Raw genomic sequence first — 26,278 nt, forward strand, 5'->3', positions numbered from 1 at the left:
CAGAATGAGACACTACTGCCACCTGGTGGACAGACGGAGACACTACTGACACCTGGTGGACAGAATGAGACACTACTGCCACCTGGTGGACAGAACGAGACATTACTGCCACCTGGTGGACAGAACGAGACATGACTGCCACCTGATGGACAGAATGAGACATGACTGCCACCTGGTGGACAGAACGAGACACTACTGCCACCTGGTGGACAGAAGGAGACACTACTGCCACCTGGTGGACAGACGGAGACACTACTGCCACCTGGTGGACAGAATGAGACACTACTGCCACCTGGTGGACAGAAGGAGACACTACTGCCACCTGGTGGACAGAATGAGACACTACTGCCACCTGGTGGACAGACGGAGACACTACTGACACCTGGTGGACAGAATGAGACACTACTGCCACCTGGTGGACAGAACGAGACATTACTGCCACCTGGTGGACAGAACGAGACATTACTGCCACCTGGTGGACAGAAGGAGACACTACTGCCACCTGGTGGACAGAATGAGACACTACTGCCACCTGGTGGACAGAAGGAGACACGACTGCCACCTGGTGGACAGACGGAGACACTACTGCCACCTGGTGGACAGAACGAGACATTACTGCCACCTGGTGGACAGAACGAGACATTACTGCCACCTGGTGGACAGAACGAGACACTACTGTCACCTGGTGGACAGAATGAGACACTACTGCCACCTGGTGGACAGAACGAGACTGCCACCTGGTGGACAGAAGGAGACACTACTGCCACCTGGTGGACAGAAGGAGACACGACTGCCACCTGGTGGACAGACGGAGACACTACTACCACCTGGTGGACAGAATGAGACACTACTGCCACCTGGTGGACAGAACGAGACTGCCACCTGGTGGACAGAATGAGACACTACTGCCACCCGGTGGACAGAATGAGACACTACTGCCACCTGGTGGACAGACGGAGACATTACTGCCACCTGATGGACAGAATGAGACACTACTGCCACCTGGTGGACAGAATGAGACATGACTGCCACCTGGTGGACAGACGGAGACACTACTGCCACCTGGTGGACAGAAGGAGACACTACTGCCACCTGGTGGACAGACGGAGACACTACTGCCACCTGATGGACAGAATGAGACACTACTGCCACCTGGTGGACAGAATGAGACATGACTGCCACCTGGTGGACAGACGGAGACACTACTGCCACCTGGTGGACAGACGGAGACATTACTGCCACCTGATGGACAGAATGAGACACTACTGCCACCTGGTGGACAGAATGAGACATGACTGCCACCTGGTGGACAGACGGAGACACTACTGCCACCTGGTGGACAGAAGGAGACACTACTGCCACCTGGTGGACAGACGGAGACACTACTGCCACCTGGTGGACAGAATGAGACACTACTGCCACCTGGTGGACAGATGGAGACACTACTGCCACCTGGTGGACAGAATGAGACGTGACTGCCACCTGGTGGACAGATGGAGACACTACTGCCACCTGGTGGACAGAATGAGACGTGACTGCCACCTGGTGGACAGAACGAGACACTACTGCCACCTGGTGGACAGATGGAGACATTACTGCCACCTGGTGGACAGATGGAGACACTACTGCCACCTGGTGGACAGAATGAGACGTGACTGCCACCTGGTGGACAGAACGAGACACTACTGCCACCTGGTGGACAGAAGGAGACACTACTGCCACCTGGTGGACAGACGGAGACCCTACTGCCACCAGGTGGACAGACGGAGACACTACTGCCACCCGGTGGACAGACGGAGACACTACTGCCACCCGGTGGACAGAACGAGACATTACTGCCACCCGGTGGACAGAACGAGACACTACTGCCACCTGGTGGACAGAACAAGACAGTACTGCCACCTGGTGGACAGACGGAGACACTACTGCCACCTGGTGGACAGAACGAGACGCTACTGCCACCTGGTGGACAGAATGAGATGCTACTGCCACCTGGTGGACAGAATGAGACGCTACTGCCACCTGGTGGACAGAACGAGACATTACTGCCACCTGGTGGACAGAATGAGACACTACTGCCACCTGGTGGACAGACGGAGACATTACTGCCACCCGGTGGACAGACGGAGACACTACTGCTACCTGGTGGACAGACGGAGACACTACTGCCACCTGGTGGACAGACGGAGACACTACTGCCACCTGGTGGACAGACGGAGACACTACTGCCACCCGGTGGACAGAATGAGACACTACTGCCACCCGGTGGACAGAATGAGACACTACTGCCACCTGGTGGAGAGAATGAGACACTACTGCCACCTGGTGGACAGAATGAGACACTACTACCACCCGGTGGACAGAATGAGACACTACTGCCACCCGGTGGACAGAATGAGACACTACTGCCACCCGGTGGACAGAACGAGACACTACTGCCACCTGGTGGACAGAATGAGACATTACGACTTTTAAACCATCAAACTAACACATGAACTATTATCTGTTATATTAAATTATATGTTAATGTTTTATGCAGTATTACAGTAAAAGTACTGCAGTATTATAGTGATGTAGTATGCAGTATTACAGTAAAAGTACTGCAGTATTATAGTGATGTAGTATGCAGTATTACAGTAAAAGTACTGCAGTATTATAGTGATGTAGTATGCAGTATTACAGTAAAAGTACTGCAGTATTATAGTGATGTAGTATGCAGTATTACAGTAAAAGTACTGCAGTATTATAGTGATGTAGTATGCAGTATCACATAATAACTGAATCCTCTAATTAGTGTTATTTTGGCAGGGGGGGCGGGGGGGACTGTCCATTGAGTCATCAGTGGGCCTCTGCGTTGTCATGGTGACCCCGTCTGACAGCCCACCAATCACAGCATTGTTTCCCCCCGCAGTGATTGACAGGGTCTGATGGTTTCCCGTAGCAACAGGTTGTCAGACATGAGGGGGGGTGATGTGTGTTTAGGGGGGGGGTTGTTTTTTTGTTCTCGACCCTTTTTGACTTGTGACCATAACAAGAAAATGTTAATCTGCCCTCACATACACACACACACACACACACACACACACACACACACACACACACACACACACACTACATCACTATAATACTGCAGTATTACTACTACTTTTACTTCTGAAGCTATCATCAGACGTTGATACACACTATACTTGTTAATAGATCAGTTCACTGTTGGTTTGGAGCCAAACATGAAGAAAATCAGCAGAATGACCCTTTAACTTTTCAAAAAGATTTTAATTTTGTCTGAGTAAACAAATAAAATCAATCCTACTGAGGTTACAGTATAGATTTACATACTTTATGATCATTATATCATTTTCCTACAGATAAAATAGAGCCTTCACACTGTGAAGAGCTCGGCCTCTAAAAATTAAAATTCAACAAACAAGTGAAGCTTCTACAGAATCGCACATGCTCAGTGGCGTCTGCCTCACACACAACTACTCTCACTTGCATCATTTAAAGATCACACCAAAGATTTTGAACAAAGCATCACACTTTTAAAGAATGAAGGAAAAAACTGTTGAGTAGAAACAGACAAACTTCTACACAGCATTAAAACTCATCTCTTGGTGGAATGTTCCTCTTCTTCTTCTTCTTCTCCTTGTGGAAGACTTTTCCATCAGGCTGCTTCTTCCAGCTCAGTTTGACGTCTTCATTCACCCCCTTCTCCTTCAGCCTCTGTTTGAGCTGAGATACACAAACATTTACTGTGTTGAATATCACTCACAGACTGAGATCCTTTGCTTAAGTCCAAATACAGCAATGTAAAAATACTACATTACAAGTCAAAGTAAAGTACCTCAAACTGTACTTCAGTACAGTGCTTGAATAAACATACGTAGTTACTTTCATCTAGAAGCTCTGTTTTAATTACATTTATTTTAGACGCTTTATTCTTTCCTTTTTTGACACCAATCTACTAATGACGACATGAATGTATAAACTGGATGTAGTGCATTGCTGCTGTTCTGAGTCGTCAGCTAAATCATATAAATCACGTGGTTGTTCTGTTACCTGCTTCAAGACTTCCTCCATCACCTCAGGGTTGTTCAGATCCAGAGCGGAGTTCATCTTCAGACCCACACGCATCTTGTGCTTTGGCTCAATCATCTCTTTAAGAAACAAACAGGCTTCATCAGTTTTCACTCGTTCTTCTGAGTGTTGTTCTAGTGACACATTTTTCATACCAACATGTAAACTACAGATACAGAATCCTTCCAGAAGAGATTCTCAAATGTAGTGATCCCTTCATAATGCACATGAACTGTCCTGTACCTGCAATCTGCTCTGTGGTTTCAGGGAAAGATGATGAAGGTGTGAAGCTTCCTGAACTGGAGGTTAAACTCTGTGTTGTTGCTGGTGTGGAGGCTGATGGGACTGATGTTGGAAAAGGTCGGGAAGTCCAGTTTGGTTCTTCAGTGGTTGGAGCTGCAGAATTTCACAGAATGTGTTTTTTGCTTGTAATGTGACAGATAATATTTATTTAAGATAACAAAGCTTGTTTTCAGTGAGTCAGAGCTTAGACACATTGTTCTGGGAATGAAAACAAAGCTTTGGCCCATTTAAGATTTGGTGAACTGATGGATAAACGTGAACTGTCCTGTACCTGCAAACTGCTCTGTGGTGTCAGGGAAAGATGATGAAGGTGTGAAGCTTCCTGAACTGGAGGTTAAACTCTGTGTTGTTGCTGGTGTGGAGGCTGATGGGATTGATGTTGGTTCTTCAGTGGTTGGAGCTGTGAACAATGAAAACACAATGAAACTATCAGATACTGAATCAATAAAGCAGAGGAATGAGACGCTGCTCTAGAAAGAAAGGTCATATTGAAACATCGACCACATACACAAGAAAAATACAGCATTAAATATGTTAATGAAGTAAATGATTAAGAACATTTGAAGGTGATTTGTTCTAGTAATCACAATTAGGATATACAAAAACAGAACAAAGAAAGAATCATATATTTATATATATATAAAAATACAAATGCTGTCAAAGTGAGTCCAGATTTTGCAAAAAGGGACCCTGATATTCTTTGTATTTGTTATTTAAATGATTAAATCTCAGTTTCTCCGTGTGAAGAACTAAAACACGTCCATGCAGCCAGTTTCTGAAGCACGGAGGAATGTCTTCCTGTCTTTGAGAATACATGTTTCTGTTGTTTGAATGTGTGACGGGAGAGTTAAAGAGTCCTCTGAGCATCTAAAGACAGCCAAGTCCCTCAGAGGACAGTCTCTAACTAAATGCATTAATGTATCATCACTTGATTCACATTTATGACAGACTGGTAAAATTAATATAACATGACCTTAGAGTAATGAAAACAGTGAATCACTTTCATCTGAATTAACCCGTGTCTGCTGTTTATTGAATAACTATGAATATTAGAACGTGCAGTATCAGGGAACATTGATTTCCCTTTTCCAGGTCTTCTCAATACAGTTGACAGAAGAGATTCTCAAATGTAGTGATCCCTTCATAATGCACATGAACTGTCCTGTACCTGCAATCTGCTCTGTGGTTTCAGGGAAAGATGATGAAGGTGTGAAGCTTCCTGAACTGGAGGTTAAACTCTGTGTTGTTGCTGGTGTGGAGGCTGATGGGACTGATGTTGGAAAAGGTCGGGAAGTCCAGTTTGGTTCTTCAGTGGTTGGAGCTGCAGAATTTCACAGAATGTGTTTTTTGCTTGTAATGTGACAGATAATATTTATTCAAGATAACAAAGATTGTTTTCAGTGAGTCAGAGCTTAGACACATTGTTCTGGGAATGAAAAGAAAGTTTTGGCCCATTTAAGATTTGGTGAACTGATGGATAAACATGAACTGTCCTGTACCTGCAATCTGCTCTGTGGTTCCAGGGACAGATGATGAAGGTGTGAAGCTTCCTGAACTGGAGGTTAAACTCTGTGTTGTTGCTGGTGTGGAGGCTGATGGGACTGATGTTGGTTCTTCAGTGGTTGGAGCTGTGAACAATGAAAACACAATGAAACTATCAGATACTGAATCAATAAAGCAGAGGAATGAGACGCTGCTCTAGAAAGAAAGGTCATATTGAAACATCGACCACATACACAAGAAAAATACAGCATTAAATATGTTAATGAAGTAAATGATTAAGAACATTTGAAGGTGATTTGTTCTAGTAATCACAAATTATACCACTGCCATTTTATTTTTTGTTACAAGTAATAAAATAATATCACTGAACAGAATGTGGACAGAAAATTAAATATAAAATTCACCTTTTACAGCAAACACTGAAAACTGTGACGGCAGCTGTATCATCCTGTTTACACATTTTTTATTGAGGCGGTCAAAACTGACGTGTTACTGCAAATTCATCTTATAGCTCTGGGAACACTGGTAACACTGGGAACTGTCCTTTAAAGGATAACTGAATCATGACTTACCTTTGTAACAAATGAATGGTTTGTTCTGGTCACAGTTCCAGTCCTCCCAACGTCCAGAACGGTTGAAGTTCATTGCCACACAAGCCTCCTTCCCGTTGTTAGGTTCTCCTGAGGCCCAGTACCTAAAGGAGGACTTACTTCCATCAGACCACTTCAAGGAGTCTCTGAAGAGGCCGATCCAGACCTTTTCTCCACCAGCTAGATCCTTCACCTCCTGGTTCTCTGTTTCATTTCTCACAGTGACCAGGTCTGTGTAGCGTTCTCTGCAGTAGCTCTGGGCCTCAGTCCAACTCACGCGACGAGTGATGCGGATAAATGTCACATTTGACCCTGAAAATACACCATAGTGAAAATCAGTGTTTCCTGTCTGTTACTTTACATGAGTGAACAAAGATGAATGCCACAGTTTCTGTAACATTTCTGTGTCATTATGAATCCACTGAGAACTGCTCCAATAAAGGACTGTGTCAGTAACAATAATCATTAAAGACACTGACTATGTTCGAGTTTGTTTTGTTTAACAGGCTCTTCATACGTCTACACTTCTCTCTTCAGACGTTCTGTATCCAGTGGTGGAGCGAACATATGAACATGGAGGCACACATTCATCCATAAAGGCACATCAGAGCCACTTTGCCTCCTTTTCTTACCCCTTTGACTGAGACAGTGACCTGTGTTAATGTTGGAGCTCAATGAGTCAACAGGCTTTATAGAAACTGGCTTCATGACTCTGCTTCACACCTTGAAATGAATGCAGGGATCACACTGATGGAACTGACTATTTCAGCCCAAATCTGGAGGAAACTGAACAGTAACTGGAAAAGAACGGACCGTTAGTGATAACTCTCACCTCTCACATAAGAGCAGACTGCCTGAAGGGTTAGGGCACAACGAACATCGTTCCATTCTCCATTACCATACATCATTGTGCAGTGTTCATCACTCCCATGATTGTCTGGTCGGCCTGGCCACCAATTTGTGAACTCAACCTCTGCATCTGTGTGTGACCACCTCCAGCTGTTCACGTCATCGTACAGTCCTATCCAGGCCGTCTGAAAGCAAGATTTGATTGTTATACAACTTTTGTATTTGCTCAGCTTAACGATACTCTGCATAACTTTTCCATTCACTTACATTATAAGAGATTTCATCTAAAGTAACTGATGCAGTATTACTTGCTGGTTCTAGTATTTCAGTCATTTAATGGTACACACACAGCAAACTGTTAAATTATTACATTATAATAAACTTTAAATGAAACTTTAAATTATTCTTTCTTATTTAAATGATTTGCTGTCTTCTGTTTTAAATTGTCAATAATTTTGAGCTGTTTTTTGTACATGAAAGGAGTTGTCCATTTTCATGTTTACATATTTCACATTTAGCTTTCAGTTATTGCTCCCATATGAAGTTCCACATAAAAACAAACTCATTGGGTCATATTTACCAAGAAAGTGGAACATTTGTACTAAGATTCTAGAAAACTCACGAAAATTTGCACACGCATCAGACCTCATGCAAAATGTTTAAAAATTGAGCCCCTCGCTCCAGATTGATGTAGACCAACAAAATTTGGTACCCATATGTATCATGTAAAGACGCACAAAGCAGTCTCTTGGACCCAGACCATAACAGGAAGTAGGCCATTTTCATTTAAATTTTGAATTGTTTGTTGTCATTTCTCCTCCTACAGATTTAATCTGACCGACTTCATATTCATTTTATGACCTTGAAGATGCGTTACCGCTGTTTTGAGTCGGGGGCGAGAGTGAGGGCCCGTTCATCGCTGCTTGCAGCTTTAATTATTATTTTTCATATTACTACAAAATACTTTAAAAACATTTTTACAAATATTATATATTTATTCTTGTGGTATTTACAGATATATTTCACATTTAGCTTTCTGTTATTGCTCCCATTCTAAGTCCCACTTAAAAACAAAATCAATGGGCCAGATGCCAGAACCACTCCTACGCACAGATTCGTTCTGTGATTTAATTTTCTCATATTTTGGATTTTCTCTTAGGTACGAACACAATTTACAAGTGATACAGACCTGTCGTACCTGTCACACACAACCAACCTGCAGTTCTAATTGTCTAATGGCAGTGTGACAATGATATCTTTTGGGTGAACTCATATTTTCCAGGGGGTTTGGGGGGTGACATCATATACTAGATAAGCAAGATATAATAATCACTTAATGAACACATAGCACCTCCACACGGGTATCAAGACCAAACAACACTGTACGATACAATGCAGCCAAGCACGATACGGTAGCTATACTACAGAGTGACGTAACCTGCTGTAGTTTATCAGCACAAACATCGAGACGTCGAGCTGACAGTCGTCCGGCAGCAAGTGTAACATCAGCGGTTGTCACCAACATCACATTTGTGGTAGAAGACGCCACTGAGTCTTCAGAGGCAACTGACTTGGATTTTTCTTTTTACCATCACTGTATGCTGACTACCACATAACAGAGAAATTAATAATTAATAATGTCGATTTACAGGCTTTTAGAGACCCCTCCGCAAAAAGGGGGAGCCAAGCTCAACTTGTCCACGGTTACTTTTCCACAATGCAAACTGACTATTAATTACTTTTATTCAGTAAATTCGAAGTAATGGTTTAGCTCCCTGACTGATGAATGCATTAGCTAGTTGTTTTTAGCATCTAATTCATGTTAAATCATTTTAGTTTTTATTTCTGTGACGGTGCAACAGCTCATTCTTTGTCTTTACCTTTAATTCCAACACTAACACTAAATAATTATGTGTTTCTCTTGATCTTTGTCTGAGAGCTCGTAAAGTTCTTCTTCTTAGTCTTTAGTGTCATTTTCATGAATGGATCATTTTGAACAGGTGGGATTCATCATGTTTACGAACGTCATTTACGACTGCTTCCTGGTGATACAAGTGTTTTATGAATCCAACGTGACACACTCGTACATTCCACCTCACGAAAAAGTATGACACATTTAAGAAGAAAAATACAAACATATTCTTGCATCTGGCCCATTGGGTCATATTTACCAAGAAAGTGGAACATTTGTACTAAACTGTTCATCATAGCCTGAAGAAAATGTACTAAAGCAGCAGCTCAGTGTGTGTGACACCTCTCACTTACATACTGTCATTGTCACAAATGCAAATTTAACAGATACAGAGTGAACAGTAGTGAAAAGTGAATTCACCGGAGGGCCGGTTTCATCGAGGCCCAATTTGTGTAAATCCACCATGTCTGTCAGGGTCTTCACATCCTCCATGTCGTCTATCGTGGCCAGGTCTGTGTATTTGTCTCTGCAGTAACTCTGAGCTTCAGTCATGTTCTTCCTCTCATAAACAAAGTGGTACTGACGCTGAACGTGTGACGAGACCACACACAGCACTGTGATGACACACATGCACATTGATTAAATACCACCTAAAATAACATTTCAGTGTATTCAGGTGTGTCATTACTTTTGTCAGTAAAAGGTTATTGATGTGAACATAAAAAACTCCAACTATCATTTTGTATTTAGTGTGTCAGTTAATAGAAAAGCACTGTAACACTAAAGTCATTGTGTTTAAAGTTGTCACAGTGCTGTACATGTTACAATCACTAAGATACCACAATGTATAATAATAATAATAATAATAATAATGATATGGGAAATTAATGACATTTAAAACTACACATATACAAATAAATAAAACTCTTACCTGACGCAGCTATGATGCCGAGAAGAACTTTCTCCATCATCGTCTGTTTGTATCTGCGTCTCTCTCTGAGTCTGTGACTGATGATATGCTGCTGGAGGTTACACATTAACCTCTTACCTCACCTGTACTGACACCTGTATTAGTTTCCTATGAGGCGAATAGCTCACCTTTATTGCCACCATACAAAGAGTTCATTATGTTTACTAGTTTCCTCTTCAGTTTCATCAGAGCTGATTATGCAGGTCTGCTGATGCTGTTCTGAATATCAGGTCAAGAATGATCCTTTCTGTGTTCCAGTTTGTTTGTTGGAGGTTTCTTAACGCAGCCACATAAAACCAAGAAAATCTATGATGAGTGATTATTGTTCATTTTAAGGCAGTAATGTACAGGGCTGCAAATAATGATTATTTTAACTTCATTACATTTAGTTGTTTGGTTCATATGTCAGAAAAGAATTTAACATTTTGACATTTAGTGATGGAGCTGGAGCCTGATTGGCTGTGTTCAGGACCGCTGTTGAGGATGGCTGAGGACGCTGCTTGGTATGAACACACACACACACACACACACACACACACACACACACACACACACACAGAAAACTCCTGTTATTAGCCTGGGTATATTCATGCTCTCTTTCCAGCGACATTCCACTTTGCTCAGAAAGTTAGCAATGCCACCAAGATACAATCTTCACCTGAGATCGGGAACCAATCACAGAACGGGGAGGCGGGCTCAAGGCGATGGCGACCGCAGAGCGACTCCCTTTACATCCAGCATGGAGCCACGGAGCTGCAGCAACCGATCCAAGCAGCAGCAAACTGTGTGCTAAATACACTGGAAGACAAGTTCACTTTGAAAATGGAACAAAAACTTAATTTTTCCTTCATAAACAGGAAGTGTTCGCACTGCTACAGGCTCTGAATACGTCATTGTGTATCGTTGATATGATGGGCTGTAAGTTTGTCCAGTAGCACAGAAGCATTTGATCGACATTCATTGATCCCACCTCAAATACGAGGAAATGAACACCAGACCCTTCCACAACTGAGGAAGGGTCTGGCTTTAACCAGGCTATCCTGTCATAGCAACAGTGTCGTATTGTAAAAACTAAACTAAATGCAAATGTAAAGAACTGTCAGAGACTGTGTCTGTAAATAAACTGAAAACATGTGGAGGGCCAACAAGAAAAACACAAAACCACAGAGCTTATGACTCACCCTCCCTCATAGTCAAGCTGGTAGCCAAGGTGGAGCACTTCAGGAGGCTGGCAACGAGGGCGGAACCTCTTTGAAGACCAGCAGCAGAATCCGAGATGGGAACCCTCTGGTGACCGGCGACGGAGGCGAAGACAGGACCCCAATGGAGACAGGGCAGGAGGCCGAAAGACAGAGACAGGAATCTGAGCGGGAACCCCCGGTGGTTGACGACGGAGGCTGAGACGGGGCCTGAGCAGCTCACTGGTGTGAGGTTGTGCACTGGGTCCATGGCTGGCCAGATCGTACTGTAACAGGTGGAGGTGATAGGACCCAGTTTTAAATGATCTTTATTTTATAGCTAGGTAACAGAACAGGTATCTGGCAGGATGTGTAGGGTGGTGGGCAGGGCTCAGGGTCATCAAAGACGAAGAGCTGGCAGCAGGTAAGGTAATGCCAGTAGTACTCACAGACATGAGGTTGACCAGGAAGTTTCTGAGCTCTCCTGACAGGATCGAAGCCGGAGGACGCCACACAGCCACAGGCAGACAGGAATGGGCGATACTCGAGGTCAGGGACAGACGGCTGGAGAGAGGAAGAGAGGAGGTCCAAGGCAAGTAGGGTCGAAACCAGGGACTCAGTCTGTGAATCAGTGCTGGAAGATCTGACATGAAGCAAATGACGATCTGGCAAAAAGTGAATGAACAACAGGAGTATATATACTGGTTTAATACTGATGAGCTGCAGCGGGGTGAACAGAGTTAACTGATGAGGTGGATGTGGCTGATTAGCAGGAGTGGAGCAGGGGTGTGGTGGATGGAAATTTACCAGCAGCAGTGGTGAGTTTACTTCAAATAAACATATTAACACTATGAAACACTGCCTGTGTTAATCTGTCTTTAGTTATTTAATAATAAGATTAACAACCACGTCAGTATAAAAAGCTTCATGTAAACACAAAAGTTAACTGGAAATAATTAAATCCTTTTTATCGGGCCGTCCTGTTTGCCAGCTGAAGAATGTGTCATTTAAACTTTGCCTTTAATTAGCAGTAGATGGCAGAGAGAGAGAGAGAGAGAGAGAGAGAGACAGAGAGAGAGAGAGACAGTGTGATAGAGAGAGAGAGAGAGGCAGTGTGACAGAGAGAGAGAGAGAGAGAGAGAGAGAGAGAGAGGCAGTGTGACAGAGAGAGAGAGAGAGGCAGTGTGACACAGAGAGAGAGTGAGGCAGAGAGAGAGACAGAGAGAGAGAGAGAGAGAGAGACAGAGAGAGGAAGAGAGACAGAGACAGAGAGAGAGAGAGAGAGACAGAGAGAGAGAGAGAGAGAGAGAGGCAGTGTGACAGAGAGAGAGAGAGAGAGAGAGAGAGAGAGAGAGAGAGAGACAGAGAGAGAGAGAGAGAGACAGTGTGACAGAGAGAGAGAGAGAGAGGCAGTGTGACAGAGAGAGAGAGAGAGAAAGAGAGAGGCAGTGTGACAGAGAAGAGCCTCACAGGAAAATAATAAACACTTTGCATGATGCAAATGAAATAAGAGATGTGCACAAAATGATCAAAGGTCAGGAAACATGAACATGAAGCCTCCATGAATTTAAATTGACGTCACTGTGTTTCTCAGATTATGATCCATTCAGAACTACACCCGCTTTGACGACTTAAAGAAGAAATAAGAAAGTTAAGAGAGGAACGAAACAAGAGAGAGAATCCAGACTGTGTGTGTCAGCCTATCAGATCCATCCCTTCCTTCTTTATCTCACTGGTGAGGTCATCTCTGGTTTTTACCACAAACGTATCATCTTCATTCATTATTATTATTCAGGTCATTTAATCCTAATAAAATACAGTAACACAACACAGAATGTATTATTCTGGCATTGAGCACACATCACTTTCATTCATTAAAGCCTGAAAATAATGAATATAATCAATCATGACACTCTGCTATTCTACCATGTGTGTAAGATAACTGATTATTATCATAATTATTAACATAACTACATAACTATTGACCAAGATGTCTTTGTCTAAGTCTTAACATTCATTTCTATTCACAGGTTCAGTTGAAGGTAGAAAGGGGAGTGAAGGAGACACCAAGATCTGTCTTATGTTCTGTCACTTTGAGCTTCTTTGTGTCAGACTCTGTATTTTATGTTGTGTTGTACACTTCCTGTTTTATTTTGAAAGTCTAGTCTTCCCCTGTGCTGTCAGTTTTACTTCCCCTCTTTGTTCTTTCTCCCGCCTTAGTTGATTACCTGTTTGTTTCACCTGTGTCTTGCCTCCCTGTGTGTATATAACCCCGCCCCACCCCCCCCCACCATGTCTTCCTGGCCAGATTGTCTTTGTTACCCAGTGTTCTACCTTTCTCGTGTACTTCCTGTTTGTTTCTTTGTGTAAGACCGGTTTGTTTTATGACCTCAGAGTTTATGCCTGTCTTGGTTGCCTGATTCCTGCTAGCCTTTTCCTGTATGATCACCTGCCTCCTCTTTGGATTAAAGAACTTGCCTTACTGGACTTTGTACCTCTGTCTCACTTCCCCTTCTTGCAACTGGGTCCACACTCACCAGCTGTTACACTTTGTGAATGTTAATGGATTTTGGTTTTATCCAACAGAGAGACTGTGTCCGTTTCTCTACCAAACTGGGTCTAGTTTATTTCACCTGGGGTCAAAGGTGACTACGGCCAGATGATGTTCAGCCGTACGTCCACTACACAGTCAAACATGCAAAGGTGGAAACACACGAGGAACCCAACAGGAACATGCTGGAAGTCTCAGGGGCCATCATCCACACGGAGACGCTTTTTGGTTTAAACACCGAAATCAAATCGATCGACCAAACGAAGCTTTCTGAAACCTGGTCCCAGGGTGGAAACCAAGCTTTCTGAAACCTGGTCCCAGGGTGGAAACCAAGCTTTCTGAAACCTGGTCCCAGGGTGGAAACCAAGCTTTCTGAAACCTGGTCCCAGGGTGGAAACCAAGCTTTCTGAAACCTGGTCCCAGGGTGGAAACCAAGCTTTCTGAAACCTGGTCCCAGGGTGGAAACCAAGCTTTCTGAAACCTGGTCCCAGGGTGGAAACCAAGCTTTCTGAAACCTGGTCCCAGGGTGGAAACCAAGCTTTCTGAAACCTGGTCCCAGGGTGGAAACCAAGCTTTCTGAAACCTGGTCCCAGGGTGGAAACCAAGCTTTCTGAAACCTGGTCCCAGGGTGGAAACCAAGCTTTCTGAAACCTGGTCCCAGGGTGGAAACATGAGTTGAGTGTTCGTTTGGATGGTGAAGGCGCATACCTACGTTTCGATGATGTCATCGCCACACCCCTCGAGCTTAGCCTTCCACCTCTTATATCCCTCTTATAGCCTCTTCCTCTCCGTTTTTGGTGAAGTTCTGAAAACTGAAAAAGCGCCACCTATAGGTCTGGAATATGAAGTAGCGTGTCGAGTCGTGTTGAGATGTACGCAAATATTCTTGAAACGATGCCAGGGAAAACGGAGGGGGAAAAGATCGTTTCGGTACGTGTGGACTTGTCCTAAAACTAAGGCAAAGAAGATGTGACACAGAAGGAGGGAAGACAACGAGGCAGCCAATCAGCACCAGGACACCAGCTGACTTCATGTCACACTTTATTTTAAAGCTCCGTTATTCTTATAATTCATTATTCATTTCTTCAAAGTGTCAGGAAAGACTGATCTGTGTACTTTGGTGATATTTATAGTTTTATAGTTTTGGTTGGTACATGGATTATCAGTTGTAACGAATTACAATGTTTAGTAATTAGCACTTGTTAAAAAGAGAGGAGACAGATTATTAAAATTAATCAATCATTAATAAATCAATCATTTTGAATAAATCAGTCTCGTAACATCTGAATGATTCAACAGTTTCATTGATCTCTGTACCACTTCAAAGAATAAACACACAACAATTATTTATTAACTAAAAGAATATTAACCTTCCTGTCGTCCTCCCGGGTCAAATTGACCCGTCTGTTTTCACTGTTCCTTCTTACTTCCCTTACTGTACTTCCTTCCATCTGTACTTCCTCCCTCCTTCCTTCCCTCCCTTCCTTCTTTCCTTCCTCTCTATTTCCTCCCTTCCTTCCTCCATCCCCCATTCTTCCTTCCTTCTGTCCTTTCTTTCCTCCCTTTCTTCCTCCCTTCCTTCTTTCCTTCCTCTCTATTTCCTCCCTCCATCCCCCTTTCTTCCTTCCTTCTGTCCTTCCTTTCCTCCCTTCCTTCCTCCCTTCTTCTTTCCTTCCTTCCTTCTTTCCTTCCTTCCTTCCCTCCTTCTCACTTTCTTTCCTCCCCCCTACCTTCCTCCTTTCCTCTGTCCTTCTTTCCTTCCTCTTTTCCTTTCTCCCTCCCTCCTTCCTTCCCTTTCTTTTCTTCTTTCCTCCCCCCTACCTTTCTTCCTTCTTCCTCTCTTCCTTCCTCCCTCCTTTCTCCCTCCCTCCTTCCTTCTCTTTCTTTCCTTCTTTCCTCCCCCTACCTTCCTTCCTTCTTCCTCTCTTCCTTCCTCCCTCCTTTCCTCCCTTCCTTCCTTCCTTGACACAAGGACAACAGGAGGGTTAATAAATCTAATACAATATGTAGTAAACAGATTATTACTCAATATAACAGAATAAATGAAAGATGATGGCTGATGATTCATTTAATGATGGATCTGTAATTTATGTGGAAGCTAAGAAACCTCACATAAGTCATATAATCACAAAGCTGGAATGACCATATCTGAATTACTGTGTGGAAGTATGGGGTGACACCTATAAAAGCAACTTAGAGCCATTATGAAAACTACAAAAAAAGAGCAATTAGGATAGTAAACAATGTAGGATACTGTGAACACACAAACACGCTTATTTAAAAGTCACGTGGTCTAGTACAATTTAAAACTGCACAAATTATGTTTTAAAGCAGGAAGTCATTCACTTCTGGGTAATATACAAACATTTTGGAGAAGATTTGAATTTGAAACAAACAGTGAAGAAAATGTCTACTTCAGTCTGTGGAGTGAATTTGTGGCTATTGAGTTTAAACTAAGTTCAAATCCAAAATCAGTTCAGAAAGATACTAAATTGAAGAGGTATATGGATGAGGAGGAGCTGTGTTAATAAGTTGGTCTTATTCTTGTTTTTGGCACCGGCTGAATATTTTGGTTGTAAATAAACTTGCGATAGTGAGAAGCGGGTAGGAACCTATAAGTTTATACTTCTTCCTTCTTTCGTTTGTCTTCTTTATCTGTTTTTATTCTCATGTTAGAAATAAATAAATTCAAATTAAATCTGCAAGCAGCGCTGAACGGTCTTTGCATCCAGGCTTTTATTTAACATTGTATGAAGGGGTTAAACAACACTTCCTGTGTCCACTATGTGGCGCTAGAGATCACCCACCAATTACATGTCATGTCGTCGTGAATGATGTGGAGAACACATCCTGTGAATTTCATGTAAATCAGATAATGTTTGTCATATGAGGCTGACTTCCTGTGTCCAGTAGGTGGCGCTGTTAATATGAGTCAGTATTGACCAGGCGGGGAGCTCCGGTCCTCTGAAATGAGGCCAACCAGGAAGTAACTTTGAGCTGCATTCTATCAAAAGGCCACCAGGGGGCGACCGTCTCTATACAAGTCAATGGAGAAGTAACTTAGAGCTGCATTCTATCAAAAGGCCACCAGGGGGCGCCCGTCTCTATACAAGTCAATGGAGAAGTAACTTAGAGCTGCATTCTATCAAAAGGCCACCAGGGGGCGACCGTCTCTATACAAGTCAATGGAGAAGTAACTTAGAGCTGCATTCTATCAAAAGGCCACCAGGGGGTGACCGTCTCTATACAAGTCAATGGAGAATTCACCAACTTCTCACTTGATTTCTAACCTCAGTAAACGTTTTCAAAATGTGTTTATGGTCTCAATCGCTAGTTTAAAGCCTTCTTCAATGCAGTATGATGTTCATTTGGGACATTTTGGCCTCCCTGATTTTATATGTGACGATAAAGCAGGGTATGCATTGGGGCGTGGCTCCTGATTGACAGGTTGATTGACCAATGTCCTCAAGATCCAGCCCTCGTAACCATAGCAACCTCCCCACTCCGCCCATGGCCCCGCCTCATGCCCATATAAGAAGAATCCTTGTTTTTATTTTTCCCAACATGCACCTGAAACTTTCAAGATGGCGCTGCCTAGATTAGAAACTATTGGCTTCCGAGCAGTAGTCCACAAACCAATGGGTGACGTCACGGATGTTACGTCTGTTTCTTTTATACATTCTGTGTTATTGACACTTAGACGTGTTCAGGGTGGGACTCTCATCATGTCTGAGCACTTTGGTGCAGATCAGACAATGTATGTAGGAGTTATGAGGAGTTTGTTAAAGTACGAGGCGTGGAAAAGGAAAAATGGCAACGGCATTTGATTATGAGTCATGACATTAATGAAGGAGCATCATCAAGGTCTTACATCTTAGCTAAGTCACTTTCAGTATCAGTATCTGCCTAACCTACTAGGACTAACTAGTCCAATAATGACGCTTATTACTTCCTGTTGACAGTAGGTGGCGCTATGGCTGTCACTGAATATGGGCCTTCAGACCGGGACTCTTATTACATTTGGAAAAGATCAGACGATGTGGAGTGAAGTTAGAAGGCTTTAAAGTTTCATGGCAAAACATTGAACTTTGCCGCACTGCCACGCCCATCACGTATAACACAGGCAAAACGTTTCCTCTCCAACATCTTTAGATGATACTGAACAATTTAAAGTCTGGAGTCAAATCTGTAGGATGGGTTTGTTTAAAGCTGCAGTCTGTGACTCATTTTGTGTTATGTTTGCTAAAATTGTCATCATGATCTGACAGTAGAATAACATACAGATACTGTCTCTGGCTCCACCTAGTGGTCGTAAAATGATTAGCAAGAATCCATCGCTCCTGAGTCAAAACAACCAATCAGAGCCCAGAGGCGTGTCAATGAGGCTGTACACATGCTGCTGTCTGCTGTCAGCTGCCAGCCCCCCCCCCCCATGATTCATTTACATACCCAATTTCAATATCAATCTGGATGGATACATTTACATTTAAAGTGTCCTAGGCCATAAAATAATTATAATAAAAATGATTTGATTAAATATCAAATTTTCACCAGGTGTGACACAGGTGCATGTTTAGGTCGTCAACAATATGTTTGATTTAGAATAAAAAACCAACGCAGAGCTTTTCCTACAGATAAAATAGAGCCTTCGCACTGTGAAGAGCTCGGCCTCTAAAAATTAAAATTCAACAAACAACTGAAGCTTCTACAGAATCGCACATGCTCAGTGGCGTCTGCCTCACACACAACTACTCTCACTTGCATCATTTAAAGATCACACCAAAGATTTTGAACAAAGCATCACACTTTTAAAGAATGAAGGAAAAAACTGTTGAGTAGAAACAGACAAACTTCTACACAGCATTAAAACTCATCTCTTGGTGGAATGTTCCTCTTCTTCTTCTTCTTCTCCTTGTGGAAGACTTTTCCATCAGGCTGCTTCTTCCAGCTCAGTTTGACGTCTTCATTCACCCCCTTCTCCTTCAGCCTCTGTTTGAGCTGAGATACACAAACATTTACTGTGTTGAATATCACTCACAGACTGAGATCCTTTACTTAAGTCCAAATACAGCAATGTAAAAATACTACATTACAAGTCAAAGTAAAGTACCTCAAACTGTACTCCAGTACAGTGCTTGTATAACGGACGTAGTTGCTTTCATCTAGAAGCTCTGTTTTAATTACATTTATTTTAGACGCTTCTTTCCTTTTTTGACACCAATCTACTAATGACGACATAAATGTATAAACTGGATGTAGTGCATTGCTGCTGTTCTGAGTCGTCAGCTAAATCATATAAATCACGTGGTTGTTCTGTTACCTGCTTCAAGACTTCCTCCATCACCTCAGGGTTGTTCAGATCCAGAGCGGAGTTCATCTTCAGACCCACACGCATCTTGTGCTTTGGCTCAATCATCTCTTTAAGAAACAAACAGGCTTCATCAGTTTTCACTCTTTCTTCTGAGTGTTGTTTTAGTGACACATTTTTCATACCAACATGTAAACTACAGATACAGAGTCCTTCCAGAAGAGATTCTCAAATGTAGTGATCCCTTCATAATGCACATGAACTGTCCTGTACCTGCAAACTGCTCTGTGGTTTCAGGGAAAGATGATGAAGGTGTGAAGCTTCCTGAACTGGAGGTTAAACTCTGTGTTGTTGCTGGTGTGGAGGCTGATGGGACTGATGTTGGTTCTTCAGTGGTTGGAGCTGTGAACAATGAAAGAACATTTGAAGGTGGTTTGTTCTAGTAATCACAAATTATACCACTGCCATTTTATTTTTTGTTACAAGTAATAAAATAACATCACTGAACAGAATGTGGACAGAAAATTAAATATAAAATTCACCTTTTACAGCAAAGATTGAAAACTGTGACGGCAGCTGTATCATCCTGTTTACACGTTTTTTATTGAGGCTGTCAAAACTAACGTGTTACTGCAAATTCATCTTATCGCTCTGGGAACACTGGGAACACTGGGAACTGTCCTTTAAAGGATAACTGAATCATGACTTACCTTTGTAACAAATGAATGGTTTGTTCCGGTCACAGTTCCAGTCCTCCCAACATCCAGTGTGGAAGTTCATTGCCACACATTCCTCCTTCGTCCCTTTGTTGTTAGGTTCTACTGAGGCCCAGTACCTAAAGGAGGAGTTACTTCCATCAGACCACTTCCAGGAGTCTCTGAAGAGGCCGATCCAGACCTGTTGTCCATCAGCTAGATCCTTCACCTCCTGGTTCTCTGCTTCATTTCTCACAGTGACCAGGTCTGTGTAGTTTGCTCTGCAGTAGCTCTGGGCCTCAGTCCAATTCATGGTAGTAGTGATGAGGATAAATGTCACATTTGACCCTGAAAATAGACCATAGTGAAAATTTGTGTTCTCTTTCAAACCTCCCTTGGTATCTCACTATGGAACACCTGTCATTCTCGCTTCCTTCCACCATAAAGATCACCGAGCTCCTCAGCTGTCCTGATTCGGATTATTCATTCAACTGCTCTTCCGACACGCCATCAGGGTAGTCACCAAGCATGGATATCTAGATTCAGGATTTGTTCACTGCTTATCATTTATCGCTGCTTTCATTGTGAAAACCGTGTGTTTATCACTGCTACGTTAGCCGTCAAGGTTTTAGAGTGTGGTGTTTCTGCGACTGACCGTCGAGGTTAGTTAATAGCTACCGCTTCCTCTAAGAGGACAACAGCTAGCGGCAAGGTGAAGGACGTCGAGTCCCGCCCTTGCCTGGCCTCTTGCGGTTTTAGCATTTCAGGGAGAGACCCACATCCTCTCTGTATGGGAGTCCAGCATGCTCAAGCATCACTCGTGGACTCCGAGTGCTGCCAGCACTGCAGTGCCATGCCAGCTACGATCCTGGAGCAGCGCCTCAGAGTTTCAGCCGCTTCTAAAGCCGACCTCTGCCTCTCCGACAGTGCGGCCAAGCTGAAGCCGGCCAAAGCTAGCACCGCTGTTCGACGAGTTCCTTGACTCAGGACGAGTACGGAGGGGGAGATGTGGAGGTGGATGATAATTTGGACCTTCTCAACGAGGAGAACGAGGATGATGACGAGGACACCATCCTCCCCCCGGCTCAGACATCTCGACCCGGCAGCTCTGTCAGAGGAGAAATCCAACCCTCCTCTACACCTTTGGAGGTCGACTTGCACGAGGTGTGTAAGCGGGCAGCACCCCGGCTGGGTATTGAGTGGCCAGCGGCACTGGATGACAAGGGTGAGGAAAGGGACCTTTATGACGGTAAAATTCTGCCTTCTCGCCGTACACCGACAAAACAGGTCATGCCCGCCGTCCCTGCATGTCTAAACCTCGGACCTGTACTTCAGACCTGTAGTGAGGGAAATATGATCCGCCGTAAACACGGTGCATTTTATTTTGAAAATTAACCCGGTGCTTTATTTTGTATTTTATACACAATTTCCTGTCCTGCACGATCTGCTCTGTGCTACATTGACGTCCGGCAAAAAAGCTGACACATTGATTAAAATAGAGCGTTTTTCTGAAATATGACCCATATTTAAGCACGTTGAATAAGTGGACGGCAGGTCCCGCCCTCCCGGGCAAGAAAGAAGTGCTTTGCCGCCTCCATGTACCAAAAAGTGTACAAATCAGCAGCCATGTTATCACACTGCTGACAGCCTACCAGGCTGAACTTTTCCAGGAGATGGGTCTCCTCCTGGATAAGGGCTCCCCAAGCCCAAAGGTTTGGGAGGAATTATCGTCACGGATCTCATCCTCCATGCCGCGTTATGGGGCTTGCAGTGGCGGGAGAGAGAGCGCTCTGGCTAAACCTCTCCTGCCTGGCAGAACAGGACAAACAGGTCATCATTGACGCTCCTTTCGACCCATCCAGGGCTAAAGGCTTGTTTGGTGAGGCTGTTACGGCCATGCAGCAAACCAGTGACCTTAGGAAGAAGCAAGAGAAGCCTTTGACCTCTGCCTTCCACGCAAAGTCAGTCCTCGCCCCACACCACCCCCCACCAGGGGTTTGCGGCTGCAGCGAGGGGGCGCAGCGTGGTTATACCGAGTTATACCGGTGGAGGTACTGATCCAAACTGCCCATCCCCTGGACGGGAAGTAAAAGCGGTTGGGCTAGGTGTTGTGGTTCACGGGGACAGAGGCTCAGCAGTCAGCACTCACGGAGGTCTCTGCTCTGAGCCCCCCCCCGGCTCCCGGGAATCCCCTGTACGGCGAGTGGTATGGCGTCATTTCAGTGCCAAATACCGCGCGCATAAAAACCATAATCAGCGCGCATAAAGACCACTCTCTGCGCGCTCGCGGTCACTCTCTGTGCGCTTGCCGTCACTCTCTGTGCCTTCGACTTGCTCGCCTTTGCTGAGTTTTGGCACAAAGGGGGCGAGCATTGAATAGCAACCCCACCCCCTCCTTTCTGATTGGTCACTACTGTTTCCAGGTCAGAGCCAATCCGAGGCAGAGTAGGGTGGGTCATCATTGCTGTCAGAGAAAAAAGAGGTAAGTTGAGGAACAGACAGATATTTAAATTTAAATGTATTGAACAGTTTGGGAGTAATTCAGCGGGCCCACTCCACCAGGGGTATGGCCACCTCATGGGCCCTGTTCAAGGGCATATCAGTGAGGGATATTTGTGCCGCTGACAGTTAGGCATCCCCACACACGTTCATTCGGTTTTACAGGCTGGATGTGACCAAGACATCTCTGGCTCATTCAGTCCTGAGTGTGGGTTCATGTTAACTGCGTGCTAGCCCTTGGGGAGGGTTTAGGGTGTCGACCCATCGTGAGTCACGGCTTTGTAGGCTTCGGAGCATGCAAATCCCGGAGTGGGCTATATCTCCCATAGTGATATACTGAGGGAGGTTTGAACTCACGTAACCCCGGTTCTCTGATAACCAAGTGAGGTATCTCACAACACTGCCCTACTTGCATAGGCGGGGTCATTTTAAATGAGTGAAAAAAGATGAATGCCACAGTTTCTGTAACATTTCTGTGTCATTATGAATCCACTGAGAACTGCTCCAATAAAGGACTCAGTAACAATAATCATTAAAGACACTGACTACGTTAGAGTTTGTTTTGTTTAACAGGCTCTTCATACGTCTACACTTCTCTCTTCAGATGTTCTGTATCCAGTGGTGGAGCGAACATATGAACATGGAGGCACACATTCATCCATAAAGGAACATCAGAGCCACTTTGCCTCCTTTTCTTACCCCTTTGACTGAGACAGTGACCTGTGTTAATGTAGGAGCTCAATGAGTCAACAGGCTTTATAGAAACTGGCTTCATGACTCTGCTTCACACCTTGAAATGAATGCAGGGATCACTGATGGAACTGACTATTTCGGCCCAAATCTGGAGGAAACTGAACAGTAACTGGAAAAGGACGGACCGTTAGTGATAACTCTCACCTCTCACATAAGAGCAGACTGCCTGACGGGGTGTATCACAACGAAGATCGTTCCATACTCCAGTAGTATACATCTCTGTGCAGTGTTGATCACTCCCAGAGTTGTCTGGCCCGCCTCTGGGCCACTTTGTGAACTCAACCTCTGCATCTGTGTGTGACCACCTCCAGCTGTTCACGTCATCGTACAGTCCTATCCAGGCCGTCTGAAAGCAAGATTTGATTGTTATACAACTTTTGTCTTTGCTCAGCTTAAAGATACTCTGCATAACATTTCCATTCACTTACATTATAAGAGATTTCATCTAAAGTAACTGATGCAGTATTACTTGCTGGTTCTAGTATTTCAGTCATTTAATGGTACACACACAACTGTTAAATTATTACATAATAATAAACTTTAAATTAAACTTTGATGTCTTCTGTTTTAAATTGTCAATAATTTTGAGCTGTTTTTTGTACATGAAAGGAGTTATATGAATTTTTGTTGTCCATTTTCATATATTTCACATTTAGCTTTCTGTTATTGCTCCCATATGAAGTTCCACATAAAAGCAAACTCATTGTGTCATATTTACCAAGAAAGTGGAACATTTGTACTAAGATTCCAGAAAACGCACGAAAATTTGCACACGCATCAGACCACATGCAAAATTTTTAAAAATTGAGCCCCTTGCTCCAGATTGATGTAGACCAACAAAATTCGGTACCCATATGTATCATGTAAAGACGCACAAAGAAGTCTCTTGGACCCAGACCATAACAGGAAGTAGGCCATTTTCATTTAAATTTTGAATTGTTTGTTGCCATTTCTCCTCCTACAGATTTAATCTGACCGACTTCATATTCATTTTATGACCTTGAAGATGCGTTACCGCTGTTTTGAGTCGGCGCGGGAGTGAGGGCCCGTTCATCGCTGCTTGCAGCTTTAATTATTATTTTTCATATTACTACAAAATAATTTAAAAACATTTTTACAAATATTATATATTTATTCTTGTGGTATTTACAGATATATTTCACATTTAGCTTTATGTTATTGCTCCCATTTTAAGTCCCACTTAAAAACAAAATCAATGGGCCAGATGCCAGAACCACTCGTACGCACAGATTCGTTCTGTGATTTAATTTTCTCATATTTTGGATTTTCTCTTAGGTACGAACACAATTTACAAGTGATACAGACCTGTCGTACCTGTCACACACAACCAACCTGCAGTCCTCCAAAGCAATAAAACATGGCAGTGTGACAATGATATCTTTTGGGGGAACTCAAATTTTCCAGGGGGTTTGGGGGGTGACATCATATACTAGATAAGCAAGATATAATAATCACTTAATGAACACATAACACCTCCACACGGGTATCAAGACCAAACAACACTGTACGATACAATGCAGCCAAGCACGATACGGTAGCTATACTACAGAGTGATGTAACCTGCTGTAGTTTATCAGTACAAACACAGAGAGGTCGAGCTGACAGTAGTCCGGCATCAAGTGTAACATCAGCGGTTGTCACCAACATCTCATTTGTGGTAGAAGACGCCACTGAGTCTTCAGAGGCAACTGACTTGGATTTTTCTTTTTACCATCACTGTATGCTGACTACCACATAACAGAGAAATTAATAATTAATAATGTCGATTCGCAGGCTTTTAGAGACCCCTCCGCAAAAAGGGGGAGCCAAGCTCAACTTGTCCACGGTTACTTTTCCACAATGCAAACTGACTATTAATTACTTTTATTCATTTAATTGAAATATTGCTGATCAAAGTAATAGTTTAGCTCCCTGACTGATGACTGCATTAGCTAGCTGTTTTTAGCATCTAATTCATGTTAAATCATTTTAGTTTTTATTTCTGTGACGGTGCAACAGCTCATTCTTTGTCTTTACCTTTAATTCCAACACTAACACTTCTTAGTCTTTAGTGTCATTTTCATGAATGGATCTTCTCCACAACCTGCCGGTCGTCTGACCTTATATGGTATTTTGGGGACGTCGTTCATATTAATTTACTATTCTCTGGAACGCGCGTTAATGTAGAACAGGTGGGATTCATCATGTTTACGAACGTCAGTTACGACTGTTTCCTGGTGATACAAGTGTTTTATGAATCCAACGTGACACACTCGTACATTCCACCTCACGAAAAAGTATGACACATTTAAGAAGAAAAATACAAACATATTCTTGCATCTGGCCCATTGGGTCATATTTACCAAGAAAGTGGAACATTTGTACTAAAATGTTCATCATAGCCTGAAGAAAATGTACTAAAGCAGCAGCTCAGTGTGTGTGACACCTCTCACTTACATACTGTCATTGTCACAAATGCAAATTTAACAGATACAGAGTGAACAGTAGTGAAAAGTGAATTCACCGGATAGCCGTTTTCATCGAGGCCCAATTTGTCTAAATCCACCATGTCTGTCAGGTTCTTCACATCCTCCTCGTCGTCTATCGTGGCCAGGTCTGTGTATTTGTCTCTGCAGTAACTCTGAGCTTCAGTCATGTTCTTCCTCTCATAAACAAAGTGGTACTGACGCTGAACGTGTGACGAGACCACACACAGCACTGTGATGACAGACATGCACATTGATTAAATACCACCTAAAATAACATTTCAGTGTATTCAGGTGTGTCATTACTTTTGTCAGTAAAAGGTTATTGATGTGAACATAAAAAACTCCAACTATCATTTTGTATTTAGTGTGTCAGTTAATAGAAAAGCACTGTAACACTAAAGTCATTGTGTTTAAAGCTGTCACAGTGCTGTACATGTTACAATCACTAAGATACCACAATGTATATTATTAATAATAATAATAATAATAATAATAATAATAATAATAATAATATGGGAAATTAATGACATTTAAAACTACACATATACAAATAAATAAAACTCTTACCTGACGCAGCTATGATGCCCAGAACAACTTTCTCCAT

At 43.2% G+C, this 26,278-nt stretch overlaps 1 protein-coding gene across 1 annotated transcript; it reads right to left on the reverse strand.

Moving 5' to 3' along the window:
* Positions 1-4,457: 4,457 nt before the first annotated feature.
* On the reverse strand, positions 4,458-26,278 carry LOC128357753 (macrophage mannose receptor 1-like). Its single transcript, XM_053318123.1, has 12 exons — positions 26,242-26,278; positions 25,710-25,903; positions 23,330-23,531; positions 19,949-20,281; positions 19,251-19,348; positions 18,801-18,928; positions 11,383-11,666; positions 9,652-9,845; positions 7,303-7,504; positions 6,453-6,782; positions 5,575-5,698; positions 4,458-4,470 (listed from the first exon to the last, which is right to left on the reverse strand). Exons 1-12 carry the CDS (start codon positions 26,276-26,278, stop codon positions 4,458-4,460), a joined length of 2,139 nt encoding a protein of 712 aa, XP_053174098.1.

Source organism: Scomber japonicus, chromosome 4 (assembly GCF_027409825.1).
Source record: "Scomber japonicus isolate fScoJap1 chromosome 4, fScoJap1.pri, whole genome shotgun sequence".
Lineage (NCBI taxonomy): Eukaryota > Metazoa > Chordata > Actinopteri > Scombriformes > Scombridae > Scomber > Scomber japonicus.

What these genes read in the sequence shown, in the direction of transcription:
- LOC128357753 (XM_053318123.1), bottom strand. Translation starts at nt 26,278, where the DNA reads ATGGAGAAAGTTGTTCTGGGCATCATAGCTGCGTCAG. An exon ending in AGTCTGCTCTTATGTGAGAG is followed by an intron (nt 6,783 to 7,302) that starts GTGAGAGTTATC and finishes GTGTATTTTCAG; the next exon opens with GGTCAAATGTGACATTTATC. An exon ending in ACCATTCATTTGTTACAAAG is followed by an intron (nt 5,699 to 6,452) that starts GTAAGTCATGAT and finishes GAAATTCTGCAG; the next exon opens with CTCCAACCACTGAAGAACCA.